We start from the raw sequence: 24526 nt of genomic DNA on the forward strand, positions 1-24526 counted from the left end.
TATGTATGTCCATACGCACATACATAGATGTGCGTACACCCACCCATGCACAAAATCACAAAACACCTAAATCCAGAGACCTGGGTTTGTATTGACTTTAGGCAGTGAGGCTTTATTTTTCTATAAAATAGTTCTATGGCATAGGGCCCGGAGAGATAGCACAGCGGTGTTTGCCTTGCAAGCAGCCCATCCAGGACCAAAGGTGGTTGGTTCGAATCCCGGTGTCCCATATGGTCCCCCATGCCTGCCAGGAGCTATTTCTGAGCAGACAGCCAGGAGTAACCCCTGAGCACCACCGGGTGTGGCCCAAAAACCAAAAAAAAAAAAAAAATAGTTCTATGGAGAAATTCTGTATATGACGTTCAAAGTAAACAATCGACTTTTCCCCGGGAAAATGACATCCCAAAAGACGGTACCAGAAGGAAAACCCTTGGGCCAAGCAGATCAGCTGCTTCCCAAGGCCTTGATGTGACTTGCTATGCTATCATTGTCCCTGAAACTTTCTGGAACTTGCTCCATAAGGACCCTCCAACTCCCCGCCATTCTCATTCTACAGCAGGGAAACTGAGGCTTGAGATGGGGAAGTGTTCACTGGAGGCCACCCAGAACCCTCTCATTTCACCCATCACTCCTTTGACTTGGGGATCCATTCCCCACCAAGGCTATGTCCCTGAGGAAGAGCCATTTATACCATCCAAATGCCAGGTGGTCCGAGGTCAGGACAGAGTCACCCTTCACCAGAAGTGGCCTGATGGAACTGCCTGTCACATACAGGCAGAGTCCAGAGACCCCACCTCACACACACACACACATACACACAAACAGTCAACATGAACAAGAGCCTGGGCCCAGCACTTTCTTCTGTAAGGAGCCAGAACTATAGGACAGCCAGGAGGGCACTTGCCTATTAGGTACGTAGCCATTCCAGGTTCAATCTCTGGCACCCCATATGGTCTCCCAAACTCCACCAGGAGTGATTCCTGAGCACAGCAAGATGTGGCCCCCAAACCAAAGAAGCAAAAAAACAAGTGCTTCCCGCTCTAAAACTAAAGAATTGGGGTGCCTGGGAGACAGCTGTGCGCACAGCTGCTGAGATCCTTTCCTTGCTGAGCAGAAGCAGCAGTTGGCAGTGAAAGACTAAAGTTACTGGTGCTTTAAGGAGAAAGAAAGGTTGTTCGATACAAGCCGCCCACAGTCTGTGCACAGGCAAATGGTGGCAGAAGCTTCCTCAGGGTGGGCAGGAGGGCGCAGTCTTCCTTCCTCTCTACTCGCTCCGACAGTCACGGTACACCAGGATGGGGTGCAGCAGGGTGAGCAGAGTGGCGAGCACCAGCCCCACATTCACCTGCAGAGGGACAGAGGAGGCCCAGGAAGGCTTGAGGGATACTCACAAACCATGAGGAATGTTCCCCCAGTGCCCACTTCATGTGGTCCCCAGGAAGAGCTTTGCATTCTGGGAAGCACCGGAAAGCTGTCCAGGCTAAGAGTATTACTTGCTATGCCCAAGGGTACATAAGCAGTGTTTGCTAAAGTCAGTGAAGGTCACAAGCTTTCAGTCTAGGAGTTCCACAGTCCAGATTCAAGTGACTGCCTCCCCCTAGAACACTCCTAGACTATGCTCTGGTCGTCTTTTGTAATCATGTTTTTTAGTGCTGGTTTTGTACACATGGCCTCAACATGCAAAGCAAGCGCCCTGACCAGCCTTGCTTGTTGTCTTTATATGAGGCTGAAAGGGATCAGGGACTTAGTCCAGGGGTTAATAAAGGCACTTGCCTTGCACATAGCTGACCCCAGTTCAATCCTTGCACCACACATGGTCTCTGGAGTCCCCCCCAAATCACTCCTGTACACAGTCAGGAATAACACTTGAGCTCTGCCGTGTATGGTCAAAAAATATTTTTACTTTTGTGTTCATTTTTTTGAGGGGCATACTCAGGTGCTCGGTGCTTACTCCTAGTTCTGCAGTCAGGGATTACTTCTGGCAGGTTTGGGGGACCGTATGGGGTGTCAGAGAATGAAGTTGGGTTAGTCAAGTGCAAGGTATAGCACCTTACCTGCTGTATTAGTTGTACCAATATTTTTACACCAATATTTTTACTCTATGATAAACAGAGGAGTTAACAGAGTTGAGCAGGGGTAAGAAGATGGGATACAGCATGAGGCCTTCTGCTCCTCAGCTGGGTGCTCCTCCAAACCCAACACATACCCTAAATATGCTTTTTTTTTCAGGTTTCTGGATCAAACTCAGCCATGCTCAGAAATCACTCCTGGCAGTACTCAGGGAAACCAAATTGGAATGCCAGTGATTGAACTGAGTTTGGTTATATGCAAGGCAAGCAAGCACCCTATCCATTGTTCTCTCTCTCTCTCTCTCTCTCTCTCTCTCTCTCTCTCTCTCTCCCCCACTCCACAGAACCCAAATGTCTGAGCCTCAGTGTCCCCACTTTCAAAATATTGGGGGTAATGCCCTTCCCCAGGTAACCTAACGTATGCTGGGGACCTAGAACCCAGGCTAGCATTGGAAATGTTGTCTGTCTGTCTGTCTGTCTGTCTGTCTGTCTGTCTGTCTCTCTCTCTCTCTCTCTCTCTCTCTCTCTCTCTGTCTCTCTGTCTCTCTGTCTCTGGCTGTCTCTTTCTCTCACCCACCCACCTACCCACCTTTTCCCCTTCCCAACCCTAGGGGGAGCTGGTGTACAGAAACGTAAAAATGTCCCTCGGGGACACCACCTTGGCCACGCTGGGGCGTCCTCTGCTGGAATCCACTGGAATCACTCCACATTTGGGGTACCTGGCTGGTCTAATGTCAGGGCAGTGACACCCCCAGTACTCACATAGAAGGGGTTGTTCTCGAGGGGGCCTTTGATGAGGGTGAAGAGGGGAAACTGGAGCAGAGACACAATGGCCGACAAGGCCATCACAAGTCCATAGAGCTTTCCAAAGTGCTCCGACGGAAAACTGGGGAGAAAAACCAAAGGGTTCCGTGAGCTTCAAGGTTCTCCTGAGAAATGGCCTAGTCTTGGTGGGACTTCATCAGCCACTGGCTCATGATTCCCCCATCCTAGACCTGCTCCACACCCCAACCCTTCATACCCCTTCCATCTGGCTCCAGCCTTCAACCCATCAATTATAGAAAAAGCACCAGGCAGGCTAAAGCCTGGGATAATCTCAAGGAAAAGAAAAGCACATACTCCCAGATACCAGCTGACATCTACCACTGAGTCCAGAGCACAAATAAGAGAAGGCACTGTCTTTTTAATCCTTCTCTAGGACTTGGAACCAAAGTGGGCATTGATGGGTGAATAGGAGTTCACCACATACTCAATGAGAACAGAGAGAAAGGCCCATGGACATGCCTATTCTGTCCCTCCCACCAGCCTCCACCTCTTCACAGACCCTGTCTCCCTCATTTGACTCCCTCCAGACTCATCCTCATTTCTCCCCAAACTCACTCACGCGAGAGTAAGGAAGGCAGCGTTGCCTCCGTAGAGAAAGGAGCGACTGATCACTTGTAGGATGAAGGTGGCGTACTGCAAGGGGAGCACTGGCACGGAGGCACACAGGGCAAAACCCAAGCACAGCAGCGATGTCAGCGCTAGTGACGGCACCGTGGAGCGGAGGGCCACCATGGAGGTGGAGGAGCCTAGTCAGGAGAGAAGAGAAAAGACTGAAGATGGAGCCGGAGCGATAGCACAGAGGTAGGGCATTTGCCTTGCATGTGGCTGGCCCCAGATGGACCTGGGTTTGATTCCAAATATCTTATATGATTCCCTGAGCCTGCCAGGAGCAATTTCTGAGTGCAGAACCAGAAGTAACTTCTGAGCACCATTGGGTGTGATTTCCCCCAAAAAAGAAAAGACTGTAAGTGGGCCCACGAAAGCAGTGGATGGGGATAAAGATGGAGAGAGGGCTGCAGCTACTATGGAGTTCATCCTTGAGTGCTCTTCCTTCTCTATGCCCTACCTGCAACCTGTCAATAAGTGCTGCAAATTCATCCCCCAAATACCGTGGAAATGGGCCCACTCCTAAAGCCTGGGGGTGCAGTCCAGTGATAGTGTATGCATGTCTGCCTGCCTGCCTTGTCCACGTGAGACCCTGGTTTGATCCCCAACATGGACATCCCTTTTCTGGCCCTCCTCATTGCTAACTACAAGCCTCTCAGCACAGTTTGTTGAATCCCTGGTGCCATCAAGTGTGACTGCCTGGAATGAGGCACCAGAAATGCCACTGCTGTTTCCATTCCCACAGACTTACTCCTGTGCCAGGTCACCATCAGCTCAGTCATAGATCATGGCAGTGGGCACCTACAAGTGCCATCGCCTCCTCACGACTTTCTCTGGGCCCTTCCACCCACGACCACATGTTGTGTGGAGCTCAACTGGCAATGGTGACGGCGGGACCTAAGCCAAATGGCCATTCAGAGGGCAAGGCGCTCCCGCCACGCTGCAGCCCACAACGCAGAACCAGGCAGTGGAGAAGGGGATGGGGAGAGACTCCAGCTGGAAACAGCCTGGGGATAGACTCTTCTAGAAAGAAAAAGGCAGGCCATGGTTCAGTGCAATCATAGAGCTACTGAGAGAACAACTACTTTTATGGTGAAAACAGAAAATAAGTAACTACCTAAAAAGAAAAGGAGGTAATGGGGTAGAGGATATGAGAGGAAGATATAACTTCTTGCTTGACACATGTAAACGTATGTGTATTTTCATTGAGATAAACAAAGAAAGCAAGAAAAGCCATCAATTCCCCTCAAAATCAGAGTCAAAATGAGCCCACCCAACATTGCTTTGAGGTGAGTAGATAACTCTGAAAACACAGTAGGATGTGGAGCCAAAGACATAGTGCAGTCTCTGTGCATAGTGCACAGGTAGGATATTTGCCCTGCATGCAGTCAACCCAAGTCAAACCTCAGCATTCAGTAAGGTTTCCTGAGCACTGTCAGGAGTGACCGCTAAGTGTAGAGCCAGAAGTGAGCCCGAGCATTGCCAGGTGTGCCTCCGAAATAATACAAAACAATACAGATCTCCTGTGGAATCTAGCAAAGGGAGGGGGAAAAAGGAGGGAGGCAGGAAGGAAGGAAGGAAGGAAGGAAGGAAGGAAGGAAGGAAGGAAGGAAGGAAGGAAGGAAGAAGGAAGGGAGGGAGGGGAGGGAGGGAGGGAGGGAGGGAGGGAGGGAGGAGGGAGGGAGGGAGGGAGGGAAGGAAGACAATAGCATTCATCCATCTTATTGCTATTAATAGCGTTTTCATTACAAAACCAGCAATTATACTTAAAATACATTTTAAACACTATATGTTTATAGTACATGCATATAGTATATAATTTATATGTATAATATTGTTTGGAATCATTATTGGCAGAGGAAAGAGAAAAGATACATGACTATAAGATCAAGGCAGCAAATGTGAATTAACATATCAGCATAGGGGATGGGGCAAATAGTTTAGCAGTCAGGGTGGTAGCATTGCACATGGCTAGCCTTAGTTTAATGCCTGGTATCCCACATTGAATATCACCAGGAGTAATTCCTGAGTATCAAGTGGCCCTAAGACTCTGTGTGTCTGTGTGTAGACATTCAACTATATTTTAATTCTATCCAAATCCTAAAATCTAGGAGAAAATAAAATAAGCCATATGCTCTAGATTATAGTCTTTCTGGGGGGAGGTCGTTTTGCTCAATGATGCTCTGGGGCCACTCTCAGCAAGGTGTTCAGGATTACTTCTCATAGAGCTCAGGGATCATGTGGTGCCAGCGATTGAACCTGGGATTCTGGAATGCAAAACCTGTGCTCCAGCCCTTTGATGAATTTCCCTGGCCCCGACACTGCAGCCTTTAGATTTTCATGGAAAGAAATAGAGCACAAAACACATTCAGCATCAACCGATCCAATCATCTCTCATGTCAGAGAATTACTTTCTAAAAGTAACTAAGAGACTTTCTAAAAGTAAAATGGTATCTAAAGAACTCACGTGCCAGATTGGTAAAGTTTCCAGTGGCAAAATATGGAACAGTTTGATTATCAGGAAGAACTGTGACAGAAGAAAGAGACTGAAACAGAGTTAAATATATTTAAAATGAGAATGCATCAAAAGAAATGAGGAGGAACCAGAGAGACAGCTGAAAGGTTAAAACACTGCTTTGCATGCCAGAGCTGGACCCATGCATGCACATGGGTCCCAGAGCATGGCTTGGTGTGGCCAACACACACACACACATACACACACACACACACACACACACACACGAACACACACACGAACACAACACACACATAGATGTTTCACCCCAGAAGGCCAACAGGGTACCAATTCATTCTTGTATAATTTCATGAAAGGGGTGGCAGTGCCAAGATGTTTCATTCTAGGGGAATTCTAGGTATTGAAAGCAGAGGAAAGCAAGAGAAAAACACCCTTTTTTGTAGTGCTAATAAAATAAGGACACTAGGCATTGCTCATCAATGGCTGCTGCAATCGATCACGCAGGGCATGATATGAAATGTTCTCCTGGGTGGATCAGACAAGAATGGTGGCATCCACAGATCAAGCTGAACCCCAAAGAGAAGGGCAGTGATATCAGAACTCACTACTAGGAGCCAGGCCAGGTCCTAACCCTTTCTCAGAATGTTTCTTACCAACAAATAGTCAGCAAAGTCTCCCTGAGCCTCTCATTGGCCTCTTTGCAGGAAATACCCAATCAAGGGCATATTTTTAAGTGAGACCAAAAAGATGCCGAATTCCAAACACAGGAAATTCCATACAGATAATCCACTGCTTCCAGTAAACAAGAACAGAAGGGTTAGAGACCCGCAAAAACGAAAATCAAAGGACAGAACACTCACGTCCAGACCAAACATTGCACAGACCTCACTTGAACAAACCGACTGGGAAAAGGCAGGTTTGAGGCAGTTAATGAAGCTGGTGTAAGACCGCAAATTAGATGAGACTAAGAAGCTAATGTGGGTGTTTTGAGCTGTAATAATGTGACAGTAGTATGGCGATGTTGCTGAAAAAGAGGCCTTATTTGTTAAAGATGCAAAATGAAGTATTTACAGATGTCAGAAATTTCTTTGAAATGCTCCAGCAACATTAGGAAAAGCAGTAGAGGGAAGCAGAGGAAAATGGTGGGAGGTGGGAGGGGTATAAATGAAACTGGGGTTCTCTTGGCTCTGTGTTCAGGGATCACTCTGGCAATACTCCAGGGGCCATATGTGATGCTGAGGATTGGACTAGAATTTGGCTACATGCTGTATTATGTAGGAGCAAAGTTATTACTCTTCACTTTTATTTCTCCCCATCCCTGATCCCTGTTGGATGAAATGTCTGAGGTTCCCCCACTTTGTTCCTCTATTCTTCTTCATAAATCACAGTCAAGATTTTCTCTCTCCAACATCCTCCCAACCTGTACCAGCCTGAATCTCTTTCTGCATTATATTTCATTCTCTCCTCTACCCCTCAGACCCTCCCATAATCCCGGAGACCCTCCTAAGGTTCTCCTGTTTGCTTCCTCATTTTCTTCCTCATCTTTCATGGCTCAACTTAGATGCATTTTTCTCCAGGAAGCCTTCCTGGACACCAATCTTGTCTTGGTTTCTATGTTCTTTTTATCCCCATAATCTCTTTGGTTTTACTTCATGAATTAAATTGCCTGATAGCTTGCCTTTCTCCACTCTCTAGACTGGGAACAGCCTGACAGAAAAGAACCATCTGTCTGATCCACTGTTGAATCTATAGCTATAAGTGGTACTTAATTGGAATTCAGTGACTAGGAGAGGAATTGAGAGATAGGTGGGGGCTGAGGGGAAAAAAAAAACAAATGGAGGGAGGGAGGGAAGTAGGGATGAAGGGAGAGAAGGAGGAAATGGATGGAGAGATGATTGAATGGATAGAATGGTTGGATAGATGTATGTGTGGAGGGATGGATGGAAGGATGTGTAGATAGGTAGATGGATGGGTGGGTAGATGGATGTATTAATAGGATAGATGCATGGATGGGTAAATGAATGGATTGTAGAGGGGTGGATGGATGACTGAGTGAATATGCAAACAATAAAAGCTAAAGACACAGAAGGCGGGGTCAAGGGTTTTCCTTGTGATAGAATGCCACTCTGCATGCATGAGGCCATAAATTAGAGACTCATAGTCTCACATTGTCTATCTCAATTCTGAACTCAGCATTCTGTGGCACTCAAGTCTGAGCCACAATATGTGGGCAATCCCCAGAACACGGCAAGTGTGTGTGAGCACCAGGACCAAGTATGTGCAGGCCCCAACCAACATGACTACTCTGCCTCTAGACATGGCAATGAGATGACAACAACAAAGGGGTGGGGAGAGTGTTCCTAGTAGAGGTAAAGTCATGAAAAGAACGAGTGAGAACCAAGTAAAAGAATGGCTTAGAGCGAAAAAGAACCTCTCCTCCTAGCCCCATCCTTTGAAGCCTCAATCTCACCTGTCTTTCTCGCCTCCTTCTGGTACTTCTGCTTAAGCCAGTCCATGAGCAGGCCATTCCAGGGGGCAAACAGCACCCCGAAGAACTGGGTGATGGCAAAGGCATTTGTGTAGGTGCTCACTACAGGGGCAGAGGGAGAAAGGGTGTTAAGAGCTTTCCAGAACTATCTCAAAGAAGAGGACTTCACTGCCCTGCCTAGGCCCCATCTGCCCTTCCGCCGTACTTCTTTCAGATCATCTCTCTAAGGCTGAGCAACCTTAGGTGAGGTGCCAAGTCGGAAAATGCAAAAGGCCCAGGCTAATCACGTACCCAATGCCCTGTCCCCATTGGCCAAGTTGGTGAGTAGTGAGTTGAGGGTGCCGATGAAGAGGTAGTGCCACAGCTGGATCAGGGACAGCCATACCAGGTGCCAGGCGAAGCGGCAGGATAAGGCAAACTTCCAGAAGGAGCGCACCTCCTGCTTCTGCACAGGGTCCTGGGCCTCTAGTGGGAGAGATATGAAGTATGAGAAAGGTACATGAGTCAGGCAAGGGTGTAGGAGGGTGAAGGGGATAGTCAAGGTCAAACCCAAATTCTTTGTTTATCTCCCAGATCTCAAAGGCACTCTCCAAACCTCCTCTCAATGCACCCACCCACCCACCCAGCCCTTCTCTCAGCCACTTGTCCTGGCTCTCCAGGCCTGTTGAGTCTACCCTGGTGCTGAAATGTCTTTAACAGCTTGAATAAAATGTCCCCTTTCCCCTGAATACCTTCCTGATCTCTCTCACCTAGAGTGGTGGACAGAAAGACAAAAAATAAAACAGAGGTTAAGGTGCATTGAGGATAGGAGGGAGGAAGGGAAGGAAGGAAGGAAGGAAGGAAGGAAGGAAGGAAGGAAGGAAGGAAGGAAGGAAGGAAGGAAGGAAGGAAGGAAGGAAGGAGGGAGGGAGGGAGGGAGGGAGGGAAGGGAGGGGAAGAAGGGAGGGAGGAACAGAGGGAGGGAGGGGAAAGAAAGAAAGAAAGAAGAAAAGAAAGAAAGAAAGAAAGAAAGAAAGAAAGAAAGAAGAAAAGAAAGAAAGAAAGAAAGAAAGAAGAAAGAAAAGAAAGAAAGAAAGAAAAGAAAGAAAAAGAAAGAAAGAAAGAAAGAAAGAAAAAAAAGAAGAAAGAAAGAAAGAAAGAAAGAAAGAAAGAAAGAAAAAGAAAGAAAGAAAAAGAAAGAAAGAAAGAAAGAAAGAAAGAAAGAAGGAAGGAAGAAGAAAGAAGGAAGAAGAAGAAGAAGGAAAGAAGGAAGGAAGGAAGGAAGGAAGGAAGAAGAAGGAAGAAAGAAGAAAGAAGAAAGAAAGAAAGAAGAAAGAAGAAAGAAAGAAAGAAAGAAATAAGAAAGAAAAGAAAAGAAAAAAGAAATAAAGAAAGAAAAGAAAGAAAGAAAGAAAGAAAGAAAGAAAAGAAAGAAAAAGAAAGAAAGAAAGAAAGAAAGAAAAAAAAGAAAGAAAAGAAAGAAAGAAAAAAATAAGAAATGAGGAAGAGACAAGATGAGGATTTTAAGGCCAACTGGGGTTTAACTTGGTCTGTGCCCCTCCCTTCCCGGTGGTTCCAATATCCTAAGTGGCTGGCGGAAACTCTGTCTGGCTCTGTCCTGCGTGGTCCATATGAGACTGGGATCTAAGGCCATTTCTCATCTACACAGAGAGGCCCAGAAATGACTTGCTCCTTCTCTTCTGGAGTCTGAAAAGTACATTTCCCTCCATTGATTTGGTATGCTTCCCAAAATATGTTCTTGCTTCTGCCTTAGCCAGCAAGGGCCACAAGAGCTAAAGAGGAAAGAAAGGACAGGAATAGACAGGAATAGAGACGGGAGGTAAGGGAGGGACTCAGAGGATCTACACAAATGGGGACCAATCAAAACAGGCTTATAGGAGGAGAGGGATAGGCAGATGAGAGCAGACTGGTGAGTATCGGATGCATAAGAAAGAAGAAAAAAAGAAACAGAAAAGACAGGCACAAACAGCATGCCCTTCCCTGAACCCCTATAAAGTAGGAGTTCAGCAGATGCTAAATTATCTTTCTGTTGTGGGCCCCTAAGGGAGTTCTAGGAATGAGAAATCAGGCCAGCTGCAGAGAAAGGATGGGTGCTGCAGAGAAATAGGATCTACCATAGGACTCACTTGGGTGGACTTCAGACTCTGATGGACCTTTGCATACATGAAATCCTGAGTTTGATCCCAGGCCCCAAACAATTAGGGGAGAGAGAGACTCACCTTCCTTCAGTGCAGCCAGCTCTTTTGATGACTCCTCCTTTCTGTCTTGAGTCCCCTCTCTGCTTCCCTTCGCAGAACACAGGCTACGGAGACAGAAAACCCCAGCCTGTCCCATCAAAGGACTCTGAGCTGTGAGCCTAATATTCTGGCTGGAATATTCTGGTGTGTGTGTGCAGATCCCAATTTTTTTTTTTTTTGGTTTTTGGGTCACACCCAGCAGCACTCAGGGGTTACTTCTGGATATACCCTCAAAAATTGCCTCTGGCAGGCATGAAGGACCATATGGGATGCCAGGATTCGAACCACTGTCCGTCCTAGGTTGACTGCAAGCAAGGCAAATGCCCTACTGCTATGCTGTCTCTCCAGCCCCCAAATCCCCCAATTTTAATACACACAAAAATCCCCTTTGAGGGACTGGAGGATTTGGGAGGGATTGGGGTAGAGAGCTTGCCTTGCACGCAGTCCATCAGGGTTCAATCCCCAGCATCCCATATGGTCCCCTAAACCCAACAGGAGTGATTCCTGAGCACAGAGCCAGGATTAAGTAACCATGAGCACTTTCAGGTGTGGCCAAAAATAATAACAAAAAGTAAATATATACTATAGATAGTCAAGTGATTCCTCTAAGCTGGAGTGCAGGAATCCTGGGCAGCAGGGCAGAGCGAGACGGGCCAGGGTTCAAATCCCAGCTCTACCTCTTCATTACTATAGCATAGGCTTCCCCTTTAGAGTGGGCCTCCTGATTCTACTTTGGAAACTGCAGAGGAATCGAAGAGATTCCTGAGAGAATTCTCCTGAGATGAAAACAGAGATATGGCGACTATCCAGAAGTAAGCCTTGAGCATAGCCAGGTATAGCCCCTAAACAAAAACCAATCAAAAAGGTTCCATTTTTCACCTTCTCTGTTCCACCCTTTATAACTGTGACTCAATGTTCCCTGAACAATTTGAATTCTTCAGGTGCTGGTCTGGCCTGTATCAAATGAATGCCACAAACTGTGCTGTCTCAGTTCCCAAACCTCAAGAACATGTTGGGCCAGAGGGAGGGCCATTTGCCTTGTAAGTGGTCAACCCAGATTCAATCCCCAGGAGGTGTCATCCCATATAGTCCCCCAAGCACTACCAGGAGTAATTTCCTAAGTACAGAGTCAGGAGTAATACCTAAGTATCTCTGGGAGTAGCCCAAACAGCAAACAACAAAAAAGAACATACAATGTGTGTACACTTAATCAGCCCAGATTAACCTGCAAATTAACAAGTGTACTATGTTCCAGGCCACTGTGTGTGGAGGGTCATGGATGACACTACTAGTGGCCAGCACCTCTGCCCCTCTACTGGAACAGGTTCACTCTGTCCTCCAAAGACAGCATCGGTCCTACCCCAAGCCTTCCAGAAGTGTGTGTGTGTGCCAGTTCCAATCAGCAGAGCACAGTCTTTACCCATAACTGTAGTTGGGGGGCAGTGGGTAGGGGATATGCCCCCTCGGCATCAGGAGGAATGTTCGACCCACGTGCCAGGCACTGCAGATGGAGAGGAAGATGAAGGAGGCCCGGAGACTCACGCCTTGTTCATAAAGCAGCTATGGAGAAAGGAGAGACAGGTAGAACATGTAGAAGGCAAAAGGTGACCAAATGTCTAATAACAGTGGAATCTGCTTGTGTGTTCAGTGGAAGGGGAGCTGGTTTGGGGTGAAGTGCTCACACCAGCTTCCACAGGGGTGAGCCCTAAGGATGCTGTATTGAGTGAGATAAACCAGTCTCAATGGGCTCAATACTTCCAGAAGGTTCCAGAGTACCCAGAGCCACAGAGATAAAAATAGAAGGGTGTTTTCCAGGGGTGGGGTGCTGGGTAGAATGGAGAGCTTGTAGGGATAAGGAGGTTTAAGGGACCTTGGGGGCCACTTTGGGAGCATATGCAGTGCTGGGTGTTGAACTGGAGGAAATTTTTGCAAAGCAATCACTTAAACACTGGAGTATCTCTCCAACCCACCATAGCGTTTGTTTGAAGCTTTTTTTCTTTTTGACTAATTTTTAAAAATAAAAGAATAAGGGTGCAGGAGTGATAGTACAGAAGTTAAGGCATTTACTTTGCAAATGCTGACCTAGGTTTGATCCCCAACACCCCATATGGTTCCCAATCCCCAGCACTGCTAGGAATAATTCCTGAGTGTAGAACCAGGAGTAATCCCTGAGCACCACCAGGTGGTCCAAAAACCTAAATACTGTATACATAATATACATACATGCATACACACATACTAAAATGTTTTTCTAGAAAAATTAAGCCTAGGCCCCAAGTCTACCTTTTCATACCTTATTTATGACCTCTCTACATACTCCCACTCACACTCTCTTTCCCAACATCCTTAGTCCTATGGTCAATGTCCACTGGTTTATTCCATATTTTACTTTTCTTGCTCATCATCTGTGTACACTTTCACTGGCACACATGGGTGAAACCATCTAAAATTTGTCTTTTCCTCCCTAATTTTAATTTGCCTAATTCCCTCAAGTTCCTTCCATTGTAAGGACCAAGATTCTCCCCCTAAGTCCATAAGAAACTTTAGACTAAGACAAGCCCAAACCCTAGTAAAATTTCCACTCCTAGCTGAAGGCAGAGAAAGTGTTAACTCATAAATAAAACCAAAGTTGGTGCCCTCTAGGAATAAGGAACTAGTGGTTGAGTGAGCTTGGAATGTTCTATCTGAAAAGGCTCCCTTAACAACCAAACTTTGAATCAGAGTAACCCTTGAAAGTAAGGATCTAAAATCAGAATATCTCCCTGACAACCAGGAAATGCCCCCAACACCCAGATTCTTATTAGAGACCCCCCTGATGATTTCTGTTTCAGAAATCCCCCTGACGACCAGGAATATCCCTATACAACCAAAGACTTAATCAGTGATTGATTAAGACTTTTAAACAATGAAATATTATACTGTTACTGCCTGTGATTTCTATATAAACTGCTAGTAGATTTGAGCCAGGGTCCTTGCCAGGAATCCCCTAGTTAAATGAGGCTCAGTCCTTGGTTAACCAAATAAACTCCCTTTTGCACCTTGCATTATCAGAGGTAGTCCTTGACTCTCAGCACTGGGTGTCAACTCGAACCCTAAAACCGTTTGTGTTATAAAAGGGCAGTGTTCCACCTTTCTTTATATTTGTTTGTTTGTTGGTTGATTGGTTGGTTGTATTTTAGTTTTGAAGACACATTCAACTGTGTTCAGGGCTGACTCCTGGCTCTGCACTCAGTAATCACTCTTGGTGGGCTGGAGAGCAAACCTGGTCAGCTACATGTAAGGCAAGTGCCGTAGTACTGTATTATCTCTTTGGCCCCCACCTTTCTTTTTCAAAAGCTGGGCAGTGTCTGTGGGGGCATCTTCCATGGCTTCTTTGAGGGGGACTTGGTATTTCCTGAGAACGGAATTTCAATTTCCTGGAGTGGGAGGAATCATGGTGGAGTAGAAGGTCTCATGAGTGTAAATGAGCTGTGCCAGTGGGCTTCCCCTGGAATGATGGGATTAACTGTTGAGTTGCTGTCTCTAAGGACACAACTCAGTCTGTGGAGCAGAGGTGGGGATTTCCCACACTGAGTGTCTCCGTGATGCATCTTCTATGCCCTAGCAGTAGATCAAGGATCAAGGACATCTGCTACACAGAGAGCTCACCTCAGGGCCCATCCAGCAATGGTGAGATACGTCCCTCACCCCACAGCCTGCAGAGCTGGGATTCGAGAAAGTCAGGTCCAAGAAAGCGTCACCCACTGCTCCCCAATATCAACCACCAGGAAGGCAGCAGCAGCAGCATCTGTCTGGCTCTTTGTCCTTTTCAGCTACCTCCCACCTTGGTGCTCAAACCAGAAGCTCAGTCACAAACACCCTCTTGGAACACCCAAGCACACAAGAGTCAAGCCCGCCTTCAGCCTCTGCTCCCAAATCCTAAACTATACAAGAAGGGATTACAAACTCAGGTCTGAAAATCAGGCTGACTTGGATTAAAGTTAACAAATTATGTTCACTACTTGTCAGAAAGATAGTCCAGTGGTTAAGGTGTTTGCCTTGCAGGAGGCTGACCAGTTTGATCCCAGGACTGCATATGCATATGGCCCCTGCACATTACCAGGAGTAATCTCTGAGCACTGACAGGTAGAGCACCAAAACAAGCAAGAAAATTTTATTCACTCATCATCAACTCATATTTATTAACTGAAAAACTTCCTGAGTCTCTAAGACACTGGTGCTTTGTGTAACATGGGGACAAAATAGTAACTAGTTCAGAGGGTTGACAGAGAGGAAATCATGCCAAGTGCCTGGCATATGTGCGTGTCCAACTAACACTGACTGTTTGCTATTTTTTACCTTGATGATAAGGAAGACGGCGGAGGAGGAGTCAAAGGCCCCGTTGTAGAGGGTGATGATGGTCGAACGGTGTTTGCCAAATAGGTTTCCAATCTGCACAACACATTAAAGGTCTGAGTCATTGTTTATTCCTGGAGGAAATATTCTGAACCTCCAGCAGAGGCCAAGTCATCATGGCCCCAAAACCCATCAGGAAGGGTTGTAGAACTATTGTAGCAAGGAAAGCTCTTGCCTTGCATATGGCTGAGCCGGGTTCTATCCCAACCATCCCATAGCATCCCTTGAGCTTGCCAGGAGTGATTCCTGAGCACAGAGCCAGGAGTAGCCCTTGATCACCACCCCACCTAATGTGACCAAAACCAACAAAACACTCTCCCTCCCTCCTTCCTCTTTTCCTCCCTCTATACTCTTTCCTTCCATCCCCTCTTTTTCTACTCTCCCTCCTCCATCCTCCCTCCCATCATTCTCCCTCCTCTATTCTCCTTCTCTCCTCCTCCCCCTCATCATCTCAAGTCCTGGTAGGGATATAGGGTTTAGGGTTGAGTCCCACCTGCAGGTTGGTAAGCAGGAACAGAATTCCCCCAACTGTGAGCATAGGCATGGCCACGAAGAGCAGCAAGGCAGATTCTGGAAAGAAGACAGAGGTGGGGTAGGGAACGCCCAGCACAGGTCCAACACCACCCCCAAAGGGCTCTAATTCCCAACAATCCTAAGCTTAGAGCCCCAACTCTGCACAACCTCCAAGATTCCTTTAAAGGAATTCCTCAAAGTTCCTGCAGGAATTTCCTAAGCTACCTTCTGTCCCCAGAGATGTTTCTCTCTGTTGTGTGCTGGGGTGAAGGTGCAAAGCCAAGGCTCAGCCACTTTCATCCACCACAGGCAGCCCCAAAGCTCACAGTTCTGGTTGTCTCTTGCAGGAAGAGAGCAGCCTGAACACAGCCCTGGACACAGTCCCCATCCCAGCCCTTCGGTCCAGCATGATTCACTCCACAGCATTGAGCAAGGTTTGTAATTTAATTACCCCATCAATGTAATGGGCCTAACTGTTCCAACTCTCCTGCTTGACAGGTCATATGGAGAGTGGATTGAGAACACGCTCAGGCACTTAACAAGCACTAAACTTTCATTCAACTGGGAACACTCTCCGCGTCAACACTTGGCAGAGAGCTGCAGAAAGAGGAAAGCAGACTTCCTGGTCCTGAGAATATTCACATGCAAACATTAGATGGTATCAGAGCAAATGGAAGTTCTAAATAGAACTGGAGAGATAAGATGGCTCAAGGGGGCTGAGCATGTACAAAGCATGCATGAGGCCCAGGGTTGGATCCCACAGGACTCATGTTTCTATAAGCACAGATCTAGGATTAAGTAGCCTCTAGCCCTGACTGCTGCATCAAACCCTCTCCCAAAAACGAAAGAGAAATGAGCCTTTCAAACTATGAATCTTGGGGCTGGAGTGAGAGCACAGTGGAGAAGGCACTTGCTTTGCATGTAGCCAGTCAGGGTTTGAACCCTGGTATTTTTGTTTTGTTTTGTTTTGTTTTGTTTTTTGGGTCACACCCGTTTGATGCTCAGGGGTTACTCCTGGCTATGCACTCAGAAATCGCCCCTGGCTTGGGGGGACCATATGGGATGCCGGGGAATCGAACCAAGGTCCTTCCTTGGCTAGCGCTTGCAAGGCAGACACCTTACCTCTAGCGCCACCTCACTGGCCCCGAACCCTGGCATTTTGTATGGTTCCCTCCAAGCACCACCAGGAGTGATTCCTGAGTGGAGAGCCAGTAGTAATCTCTTAGCCAATAGTAATCCCAAAATCAAACAAGCAAAAAGAGTCTTTCCAAAGCTCAGATTTAGACCTTTGGCCCACTTCCATGAGTTTGACCAGAACCCAGGCATGTCCTCAAATATTATTGACTTGATCCTCTCTTATTTATGAAAAGTATTGTTTCTTTAAGGAACTTTTTATGCCTTTCCAGAACTGTTGCTAGTCATAAAGAAAAAGTAACTATAGAAATCAATACACTATAAGAAAATAATATTACTGTGAGAGGGTACTATAGAGTCCTTGGAATATTGGTGGTGGGAAGTGGTCACTTTGGTTGGTGGTATGTATGGTGTTGGGATGATATATGCATGAAAGTGTCATTAACAGTTTGGTAAAACATGGTACCTCAATAAAAGGGGGGGAATAAAACAAGATTATTAAATGTTGATGGATGCAGTTACCCTCAGGATGTTCAAAGCTTGAAACCAGGTTTTGCTATGGGTATAATCACATCAGCCCATAACCTCAGACTGAGTTTATGAAATCAAAAGTGAGAGGGAAATTAAAAGAGAATGATTTTCTCACCAGGCGATTCTGAGCTTATTAACAGATCTGTATGATGGTTTTGAAAGCAATTAATGTCCTAAAATTGGGACATATTCTCAAGCAGAGCTCTTCAACATTTTTTTACAACTGAAGATCAGCACCTGTGTCCATAGGGTGCACAGATCAGCCAGTCAGAGTACTGTGGTAAACCAGTTGTCCCCAATTTTTTCTTTCACACTTGCAAATCAGCACTGGTCTTTGGATTGGCAATGGAGGACCACTATTAGAAAGAGCTCATTGCAGAGCATTTGAGTCCAGTCCACTCCTATCTTTAATAAAAGGTAGAGATTTTTAAGGATCTACCTTTTAATAAGACACATGTGCTAATGCACTAAAGGTTGGCTGGGATTCGTTTCACCAAAGGGTCATGGAAGGTTCAACACTTTCACAAATCCAAACAATCCCAGATGGTGGGGCTAAGAATTGCCCTCGGTGAGTCACAAATGTGATCCCAACCCACTTGAAAATCATTTACAATTTTTTAGTTCAGATCAAGTCAGTCTGGGGGAAAGAAGGGTTTTTCTTTTTGTTTTTTTTTTTTTTTTTAAACAACTGACTTGAGTTGCCAGCCCCTGTATTTATTTCATGAGAACTCTTTGGACCAAGACACTCAGCCTTGTGTTTACAGCACAAAATAGAGATGACCCCAGGCTGACATCCAGCTGCTGCCTTGTGCCTCAGGAAAAAAGTCCTTTGCCTTCCTAACCCTCACGCATACTGAGTTATGTGATCTGCCCCTGGGAAGGAATTTGAGCCAGCACCTCCAAGCCAGCATAACTGAGAGGCTGACAAGAGCAGAGCCAGATGCCAGCAAAGATGGCACAAGGGCCAGAGAACAAGCTCTGCACCTCGGAGCTTCGGGTTCAGTCCCCGAAACCTCAGAGAGTCCCTCATGCACTGCTGAGAGTGGCCCCTACAAAGAGATTCCTGGAACTTCCCACCGATTTGCTCTGCGGCTCTGTGTGTGAGTCTCGGAAAAAGGGTCTCACTGTGGCCTGTTTTCTTCTCTATAACGGACTTTGAAGGGAGAAAAGAACCATATTGGAATCCCCAGGCTTGGGGAACTTGACATATTTATAGATCAGTGAAACAAGGAAAGAAAACTTTTGCTACAACTGGGTTGTCAACTTCTACCCTGCTAAATAAGGATCTCTTCAAAAACAACTGTCACTCAGATCATCATTTGTGTTTTAAAAAAGAGCAGGAGAAACATGTTTAATAGATCCAAGAGAAAGGATGATATCTTTGGAATAAATGTTATTCTCTGAAGCAACAACAACCCACCCACCCCCATCGCTGTCCTGATTTCTCACATGTCTCCTGACACTAGTCTATAGACTACTGATCACACAAACATTCTTTCAAGTTCGAAATCTGCGGACCTCTGCCTAACTGTGGGAGCACCCACTGCCCCTGGCCCTAAGCAATGGTTCCTTGGCATCCAGCGGTCAATACTCACCTGCAGAGGTGAAGGCTATGGTGAGTGTGGCACTGGTGTAGAGCAATCTGAAACACAGACACAGGGATAGACACTGGTCAAGGAAAGAGAAATCTGGGGCAAGGGTGCAAAACAGAAGTCTGTAGAGTCCATAGTCTCCAAGTAGCTGCTACCTGACCACACATAATCTCAATCTCAGAGCAAAGGACAGAGGCCTGTCTGGAACAGATGTCAGTGGGGCCAGAGAGATAGTGTAGAGGGTAGGGTACTTGCTTTGCATACAGCTAACCTAAATCTGATGGCCAGCATCCCATATAATTCCATAAGCACTACCAGGAGTGATACTTGAGTGCAGAGCTAGGGCCCTTGAGCACCTCCAGGAGTAGTATCCCCCCAAAAAAGATAAATAAATAAACAATAACAATAACAAATAAATTAAGAAATGTATCAGAAGTCCCATCCACACTTGTTGTCACCCAGCTCAGGGACCAGTGTTGCAAGGTTAGCTGGGAACTCTTAGGAGTAAGATGGTGACTGGTGACTAATTCAGAAGTTACAGGGTACATCCAGGAATAAGAAAAGGGGACACAGCTTCTAGGTAGGAAATTCCATCAGGCTAATCCCACAGAGAAAGATTTTGGTGCCTGGTATATAAATGAAAACCTTGAGTTCTAATTCCTTCCACATAAGTGACTCTAGGCCAGAGGCACTGCCCCTCTCTGGGCCTCAGTAGATTTTTTTATAAAAGGGAAAAATTAGGCCTAAAAAGACCCCCCCCCTTCTTAAGGTTCTAGGGTGCTATGATTTCAGGACCACAATCTCCAGATTACCGGGACTTCTAAGCAGTTAAGAGTTCTTGAAAGGCTCATAGTAAGAAAGGTAGGGCCTTGTTTATAATAAAAAATCTGGGGGCTGGATAGATAGCACAGTGGTAAGGCATTTGCCTTGCATGCAGTTGACCCAGGAGGAACCCGGTTTGATTTTCAGCGTCCTATATGGTCCTCCAACCTGCCAGAGGTGATTTCTGAGTGCAGAGCTAGGAATAACCTCTGAGTGCTGCTGGGTGTGGCCCAGAAAGCAATCAATTAATCAATTAAAAAAAAATAAAAAGTTTAAAAAAAGGGCCCGGAGAGATAGCACAGCGGCGTTTGTCTTGCAAGCAGCTGATCCAGGACCAAAGGTGGTTGGTTCAAATCCCGGTGTCCCATATGCCCCCCCCCCCCCCCCGTGCCTGCCAGGAGCTATTTCTGAGCACATAGCCAGGAGTAACCCCTGAGCATGCCAGGTGTGGCCCAAAAACCAAAAAAAAAAAAAAAAAAAAAGTTTAAAAAAAAAAAGAAATCTGGGGCTGGAGAGATAGTACAGTTGATAAGGTGTCTGCCTTGCACGTGACCTATCTGAGTTCAATCTGACACATGACAAATGGTCCCCCCACCCAAGCCTGCTAGGACTGATCCCTGAGCACAGAGCCAAGCATAACCCCTTAGTACAGCCAAGTATGGCAAAAAACAAAACAAACCAAAAAAGCTATTAGGTGAAGGGGAAAGGCTGGAGAGATGGTTCAAAGAGCTGGAGCACATGTATGTTTTTGTTTTCTTTTATTTGAGGAACATTCTCAGGGATGCTCAATTCTTACGCCTGGCTCTGCACTCAGGAATCATCCCTGGCAATCTTAGAGGACTTCTAGGGTACCAGAGATGGAATCCAGGACAGCCATGTGCAAGACAAGTGTTCTAAAAGCCCTGGAAACTAGGTTCCATCCTACAAACCCCAAATAATGAGCGAAGAGCAGCCCTTGAGGATTATCTGATGTACCCCCTGCCTCAAATATATATATAGTCCACCCATATCCCTGACCCACATTCTTTTTCATTTTGTTTCATTTTAGATATATCCAGCAGTACTCAGAGGTTACCCCTGTGCTCAAGAATTACTCCTGACAGTGTTTAGAGGACAAGGTGGGATGCCGGGGATGGAACCAGAAGTGGCCTCGTATAAGCACCATACCTGCTGAACTATCTCTTCAGCACCTCAAGGCTTATAAATTCATAAGTGACAAGAAATAAGCACATTTTCTGTTCTAGAGAGGCATCTCTGACTGAGCTTCCGAATGGGGCTGCTCAGCCCTGTCCTATCTCTCTAAACAGGGGAGTGGGACTAGACATGGCGCGAATCATTGATTATGCCTCTGCAGAAGGAACCTCCATAAAATGCCACCAGTCGGGCGTTTTCAGAGTTTCTAGGTGGATGAATACACCCAGTTCCTATGCTCAGGCCCATCCTTGCCCTTGCCTTCTGCCTCTTACATCTGACTGCACATATTCTGCACAACCTGATCATGGAGCTATTGGTAAACACTGGGCCCTGTTAGTTGTTCTGACACTCAGATCCAAGGGGAAGAACCTCTGATGTGAGGCCAAGTTAGGCAGAGTTGGAGGTTGCCTGGGAACTAATGATTCGTGTTGGCATCTGCAAAAAGTGTTCAAGGTCTGGGGAGAGAGTTCAAAGAACTGGAGCACATGCTTTGCATGTTGAAGTCCTGAATCTATCCCCAGTCCTTCATGATTTCCCCCAAGCACAGCTGGGAGGAAGCATTGCCAGTAAGCACAGCCAAACATTGCCAGAAGTGTGACCCCCAAAAAGTAGAGGATGAACTGAAGAGATGGTACAGTGGGTAAAAGAGTTTGCCTTGCACACAACCAACCAGGGTTCAATCACCAGCATCCCATATGATGGTTCAGCAAGGCCAGGAATGATCCCTGAGCACAGAGCCAGGAGTAAGCCTTAAATGTTGCCAGGGGGAGGAGGGCGGGAGTGGGGTAAAAAAAAAATAATAATAAATAAAACAGGGGGCCAGAGAGATAGCATGGAGGTAAGGCATTTGCCTTGCATGCAGAAGGTCGGTGGTTCGAATCCCGGCATCCCATATGGTCCCCCGAGCCTGCCAGGAGCAATTTCTGAGTGCAGAGCCAGGAGTAACCCCTGAGTGCCGCCAGGTGTGACCCAAAAACAAATAATAATAATAATAATAATAATAATAACAACAACAACAATAACAATAATAAATAGAAAATAAAACAGGGCTGAAGTGATAGTACAATGGTAGTGCATTTGCCTTGCACACGGCCAACCCGGGTTTGATTCTCGGTATCCCATATGGTTCCCTGAGCCTGCCAGGAGCGATTTCTGAGTGCAGAGCCAGGAGTAACTCCTGAGTGCCACCAGGTGTGGCCCAAAAACAAATAAATAAAAACCAGAACAAAAGCAAGGGACAGGGTATGGAGAAGATGGGGGACAGCACTCCATGGTAGAATGCTTTCTTTGCTTGTGTGAGACCCTGGGTTCAAGCTCAGCAACAGAAAAAGGAAAATGAAAGTATTTCCAGGCACTAGAGGAGGGTTGGAGCCTTTCGTGGGGTGAGCCCTTAGCCTGCAGACAGTTTATCCAAGTAGTCATATGAGTACAGAGAGATCTGACAGGACAGCCAGCTGGTGTTGCAGAAGTGCAGGCAGAAGGCATCGAGAAACCACATGTTGGGTAAGCAGAGGGTCAGAAGCAGTATGTTCTAGTGGGAAAGCAGAGGGGAGCATGGGGAAGGAAGATTGAGGTTTTCTGAACACGCTAAGGTTGTAAATGGGGCAAAAAGAAAGGAGCCAGGGGATCAACCAAGAGATGTGGAAATTAGGGAATAGCCAAAGGCTCAAAGAGAAATGAACTAGCTCTTCTCTCAGGCAATTTTCTGCAGTCTCTATTCCCCCTACGGCCAAGCAATTCCCTCCTATGCCTTCAGAAAGGGCCTTATCAGCCAGTCAGCAGACCAGAGCCTGTTACCCAACCTGGCCAAGGAGATCAGTCACAGAAGGGCCTGCATGAGCAAGATCAAGTTTTTTACCCTCTCTTGACTCATCTGTCTCGGACCCCACCCGGTTCTACCCTCTGCCATTCCAATGGACGTGCCCAGAGACCTTACTAGCTTAGTCTTCATTCTGGGGTTTGGGATGATGAGTAACCTCCATGATGAGTAACCTCTGACGTGGTACAGATGATAAGGATTCCTTAGGGTGCAAATCACCAGTTTGGGGGTGGGGTTGCTAATTTCATAACAAAGGGCACCGAGCCAGCCTTCAAAGGGAATTAGGTCTGGATTCCCACTCAACTCAATGTGTCATTCATAAGTCACAGTCACAAGATATAGAGGAAGGAAAGGGAGGGCCTAGTCCAGAGCCCTAGCAGAGCGGGATGGTGAGAGCTAGCTGCTGGGAATGAGGCCCAGGGGACTCCCAGGACACCTGACCTATGTCTCCTTCCTCAAAAGACTCCAAGACTGTAGCTGTAGGAGGTTTTCCCACCCATCCCCAGCAGAACCACTTACATGGCTAAGAGGCGGGCCACGGTCGTGTGGAAACGATCGAAGATGTAGCCAGTGGGGAAAGTCATGAAGTTGTTCATGAAGGATGCCAGGGTGAAGATGAGAGAAAACCTCTCATCCTGGGCTTTGCAATCTGTAAAAGAGAAAGAGAGATCTCAGGGGCCCACACATAGATACCCAGGCCTCCTGTCTTTTTTCCTAACAAGTGCCCACCCTTACTTTCTTTTAGACAGCCTCTTAACAATCTAGAAGATTTTCCCTGCTTAAAAAAATGATGAGAGGGCCCAGAGAGATAGCACAGCGGCGTTTGCCTTGAAAGCAGCCGATCCAGGACCAAAGGTGGTTGGTTCAAATTCCGGTGTCCCATATGGTCCCCCGTGCCTGCCAGGAGCTATTTCTGAGCAGACAGCCAGGAGTAACCCCTGAGCACCGCCGGGTGTGTCCCAAAAATAAAAAAAAAAAAATTGATGAGAGACAGCCACAACTTTCCCCCTCAGGAGCTAGTATTTTCTTTCCCTGCCACAGCTTAGTCCAATGCTGCAGGTATATGAGGGGTGCATCCTGACACCTCGTTCTTTACCACAGAAAGGTAGTCAGGATGAGAAGATGAGGATCCCTCTTATTCAATTCCTGACCCCAGAAACTGGACTTAATTTCCTGAGTACAACCCTCTCCATTTACCAGCTTGGCCCGTGGCATTGTACATAGGCTGGCCATTGGATTCACACAGCTTCTCGAAGTAATGCTCTGTCTTGAAGACGAACACCAGCGAAGCCCAGCCGAAGAGGACACCCGCGAAGCCAAGGCATTCCAACAGTCCTGTGAGCAGGGTAGCCACCCGGAGGGGCAGGCCCTGGCATGGCATGGCCTGGGGAAAAGGCGATCCTTATGTCTCACGATGGGCGGAGGTGCTCCTGGGATGGCCACAGGTACAGCAACTGCTGATGCTGGAGTCCTTCTTCTCAAGGCACTCACACTGGTTCAGAGTCTGAGGAGGGAGGAAAAAGTAAGGCAAAGTGGAGAGTGACTCACTGGAACCTATAAAATAAGGCAGCTAGGGGGCCAAAGGGTGTGCCAAGGGATTGCACAACAGGGAAGGGAAGGTGCTTGCCTCGTATGCAGCCAAGCAAGGGTTCGATCCCCAACATTACCCATGGCTCCCTGAGCCCTACCAGAAGTGATCAATTCGTAAATTTAAACCCTGAACACAATCAGGTATGTGACACAAAACTCAAAAATTAAAAATAGGTTCAGGCCAAAGCAGTAGCACAGTAGTACTTGCCCTGCAAGCAGTCCATCCGGGTTCTAT

The 24526-nt window shown here is 46.7% G+C and overlaps 2 protein-coding genes across 2 annotated transcripts in view; both read right to left on the reverse strand.

Annotated features, from left to right (window-relative positions):
* Positions 1 to 24526, reverse strand: part of SSRP1 (structure specific recognition protein 1) — a 1220984-nt gene that overhangs the window by 77543 nt on the left and 1118915 nt on the right. The window lies entirely within an intron of this gene.
* Positions 431 to 24209, reverse strand: SLC43A3 (solute carrier family 43 member 3). Its single transcript, XM_049779677.1, has 12 exons — positions 23899 to 24209; positions 23221 to 23350; positions 18870 to 18916; positions 15590 to 15666; positions 15040 to 15132; positions 12122 to 12261; positions 10684 to 10766; positions 8756 to 8929; positions 8447 to 8566; positions 3454 to 3640; positions 2832 to 2955; positions 431 to 1345 (listed from the first exon to the last, which is right to left on the reverse strand). The coding sequence occupies exons 1-12, from the start codon at positions 24080 to 24082 to the stop codon at positions 1265 to 1267; spliced, it is 1440 nt and encodes a 479-aa protein (XP_049635634.1). The 5' UTR covers positions 24083 to 24209; the 3' UTR covers positions 431 to 1264.

The sequence above is a fragment of the Suncus etruscus genome, chromosome 9 (assembly GCF_024139225.1).
Source record: "Suncus etruscus isolate mSunEtr1 chromosome 9, mSunEtr1.pri.cur, whole genome shotgun sequence".
NCBI classification, from domain to species: Eukaryota; Metazoa; Chordata; class Mammalia; order Eulipotyphla; family Soricidae; genus Suncus; species Suncus etruscus.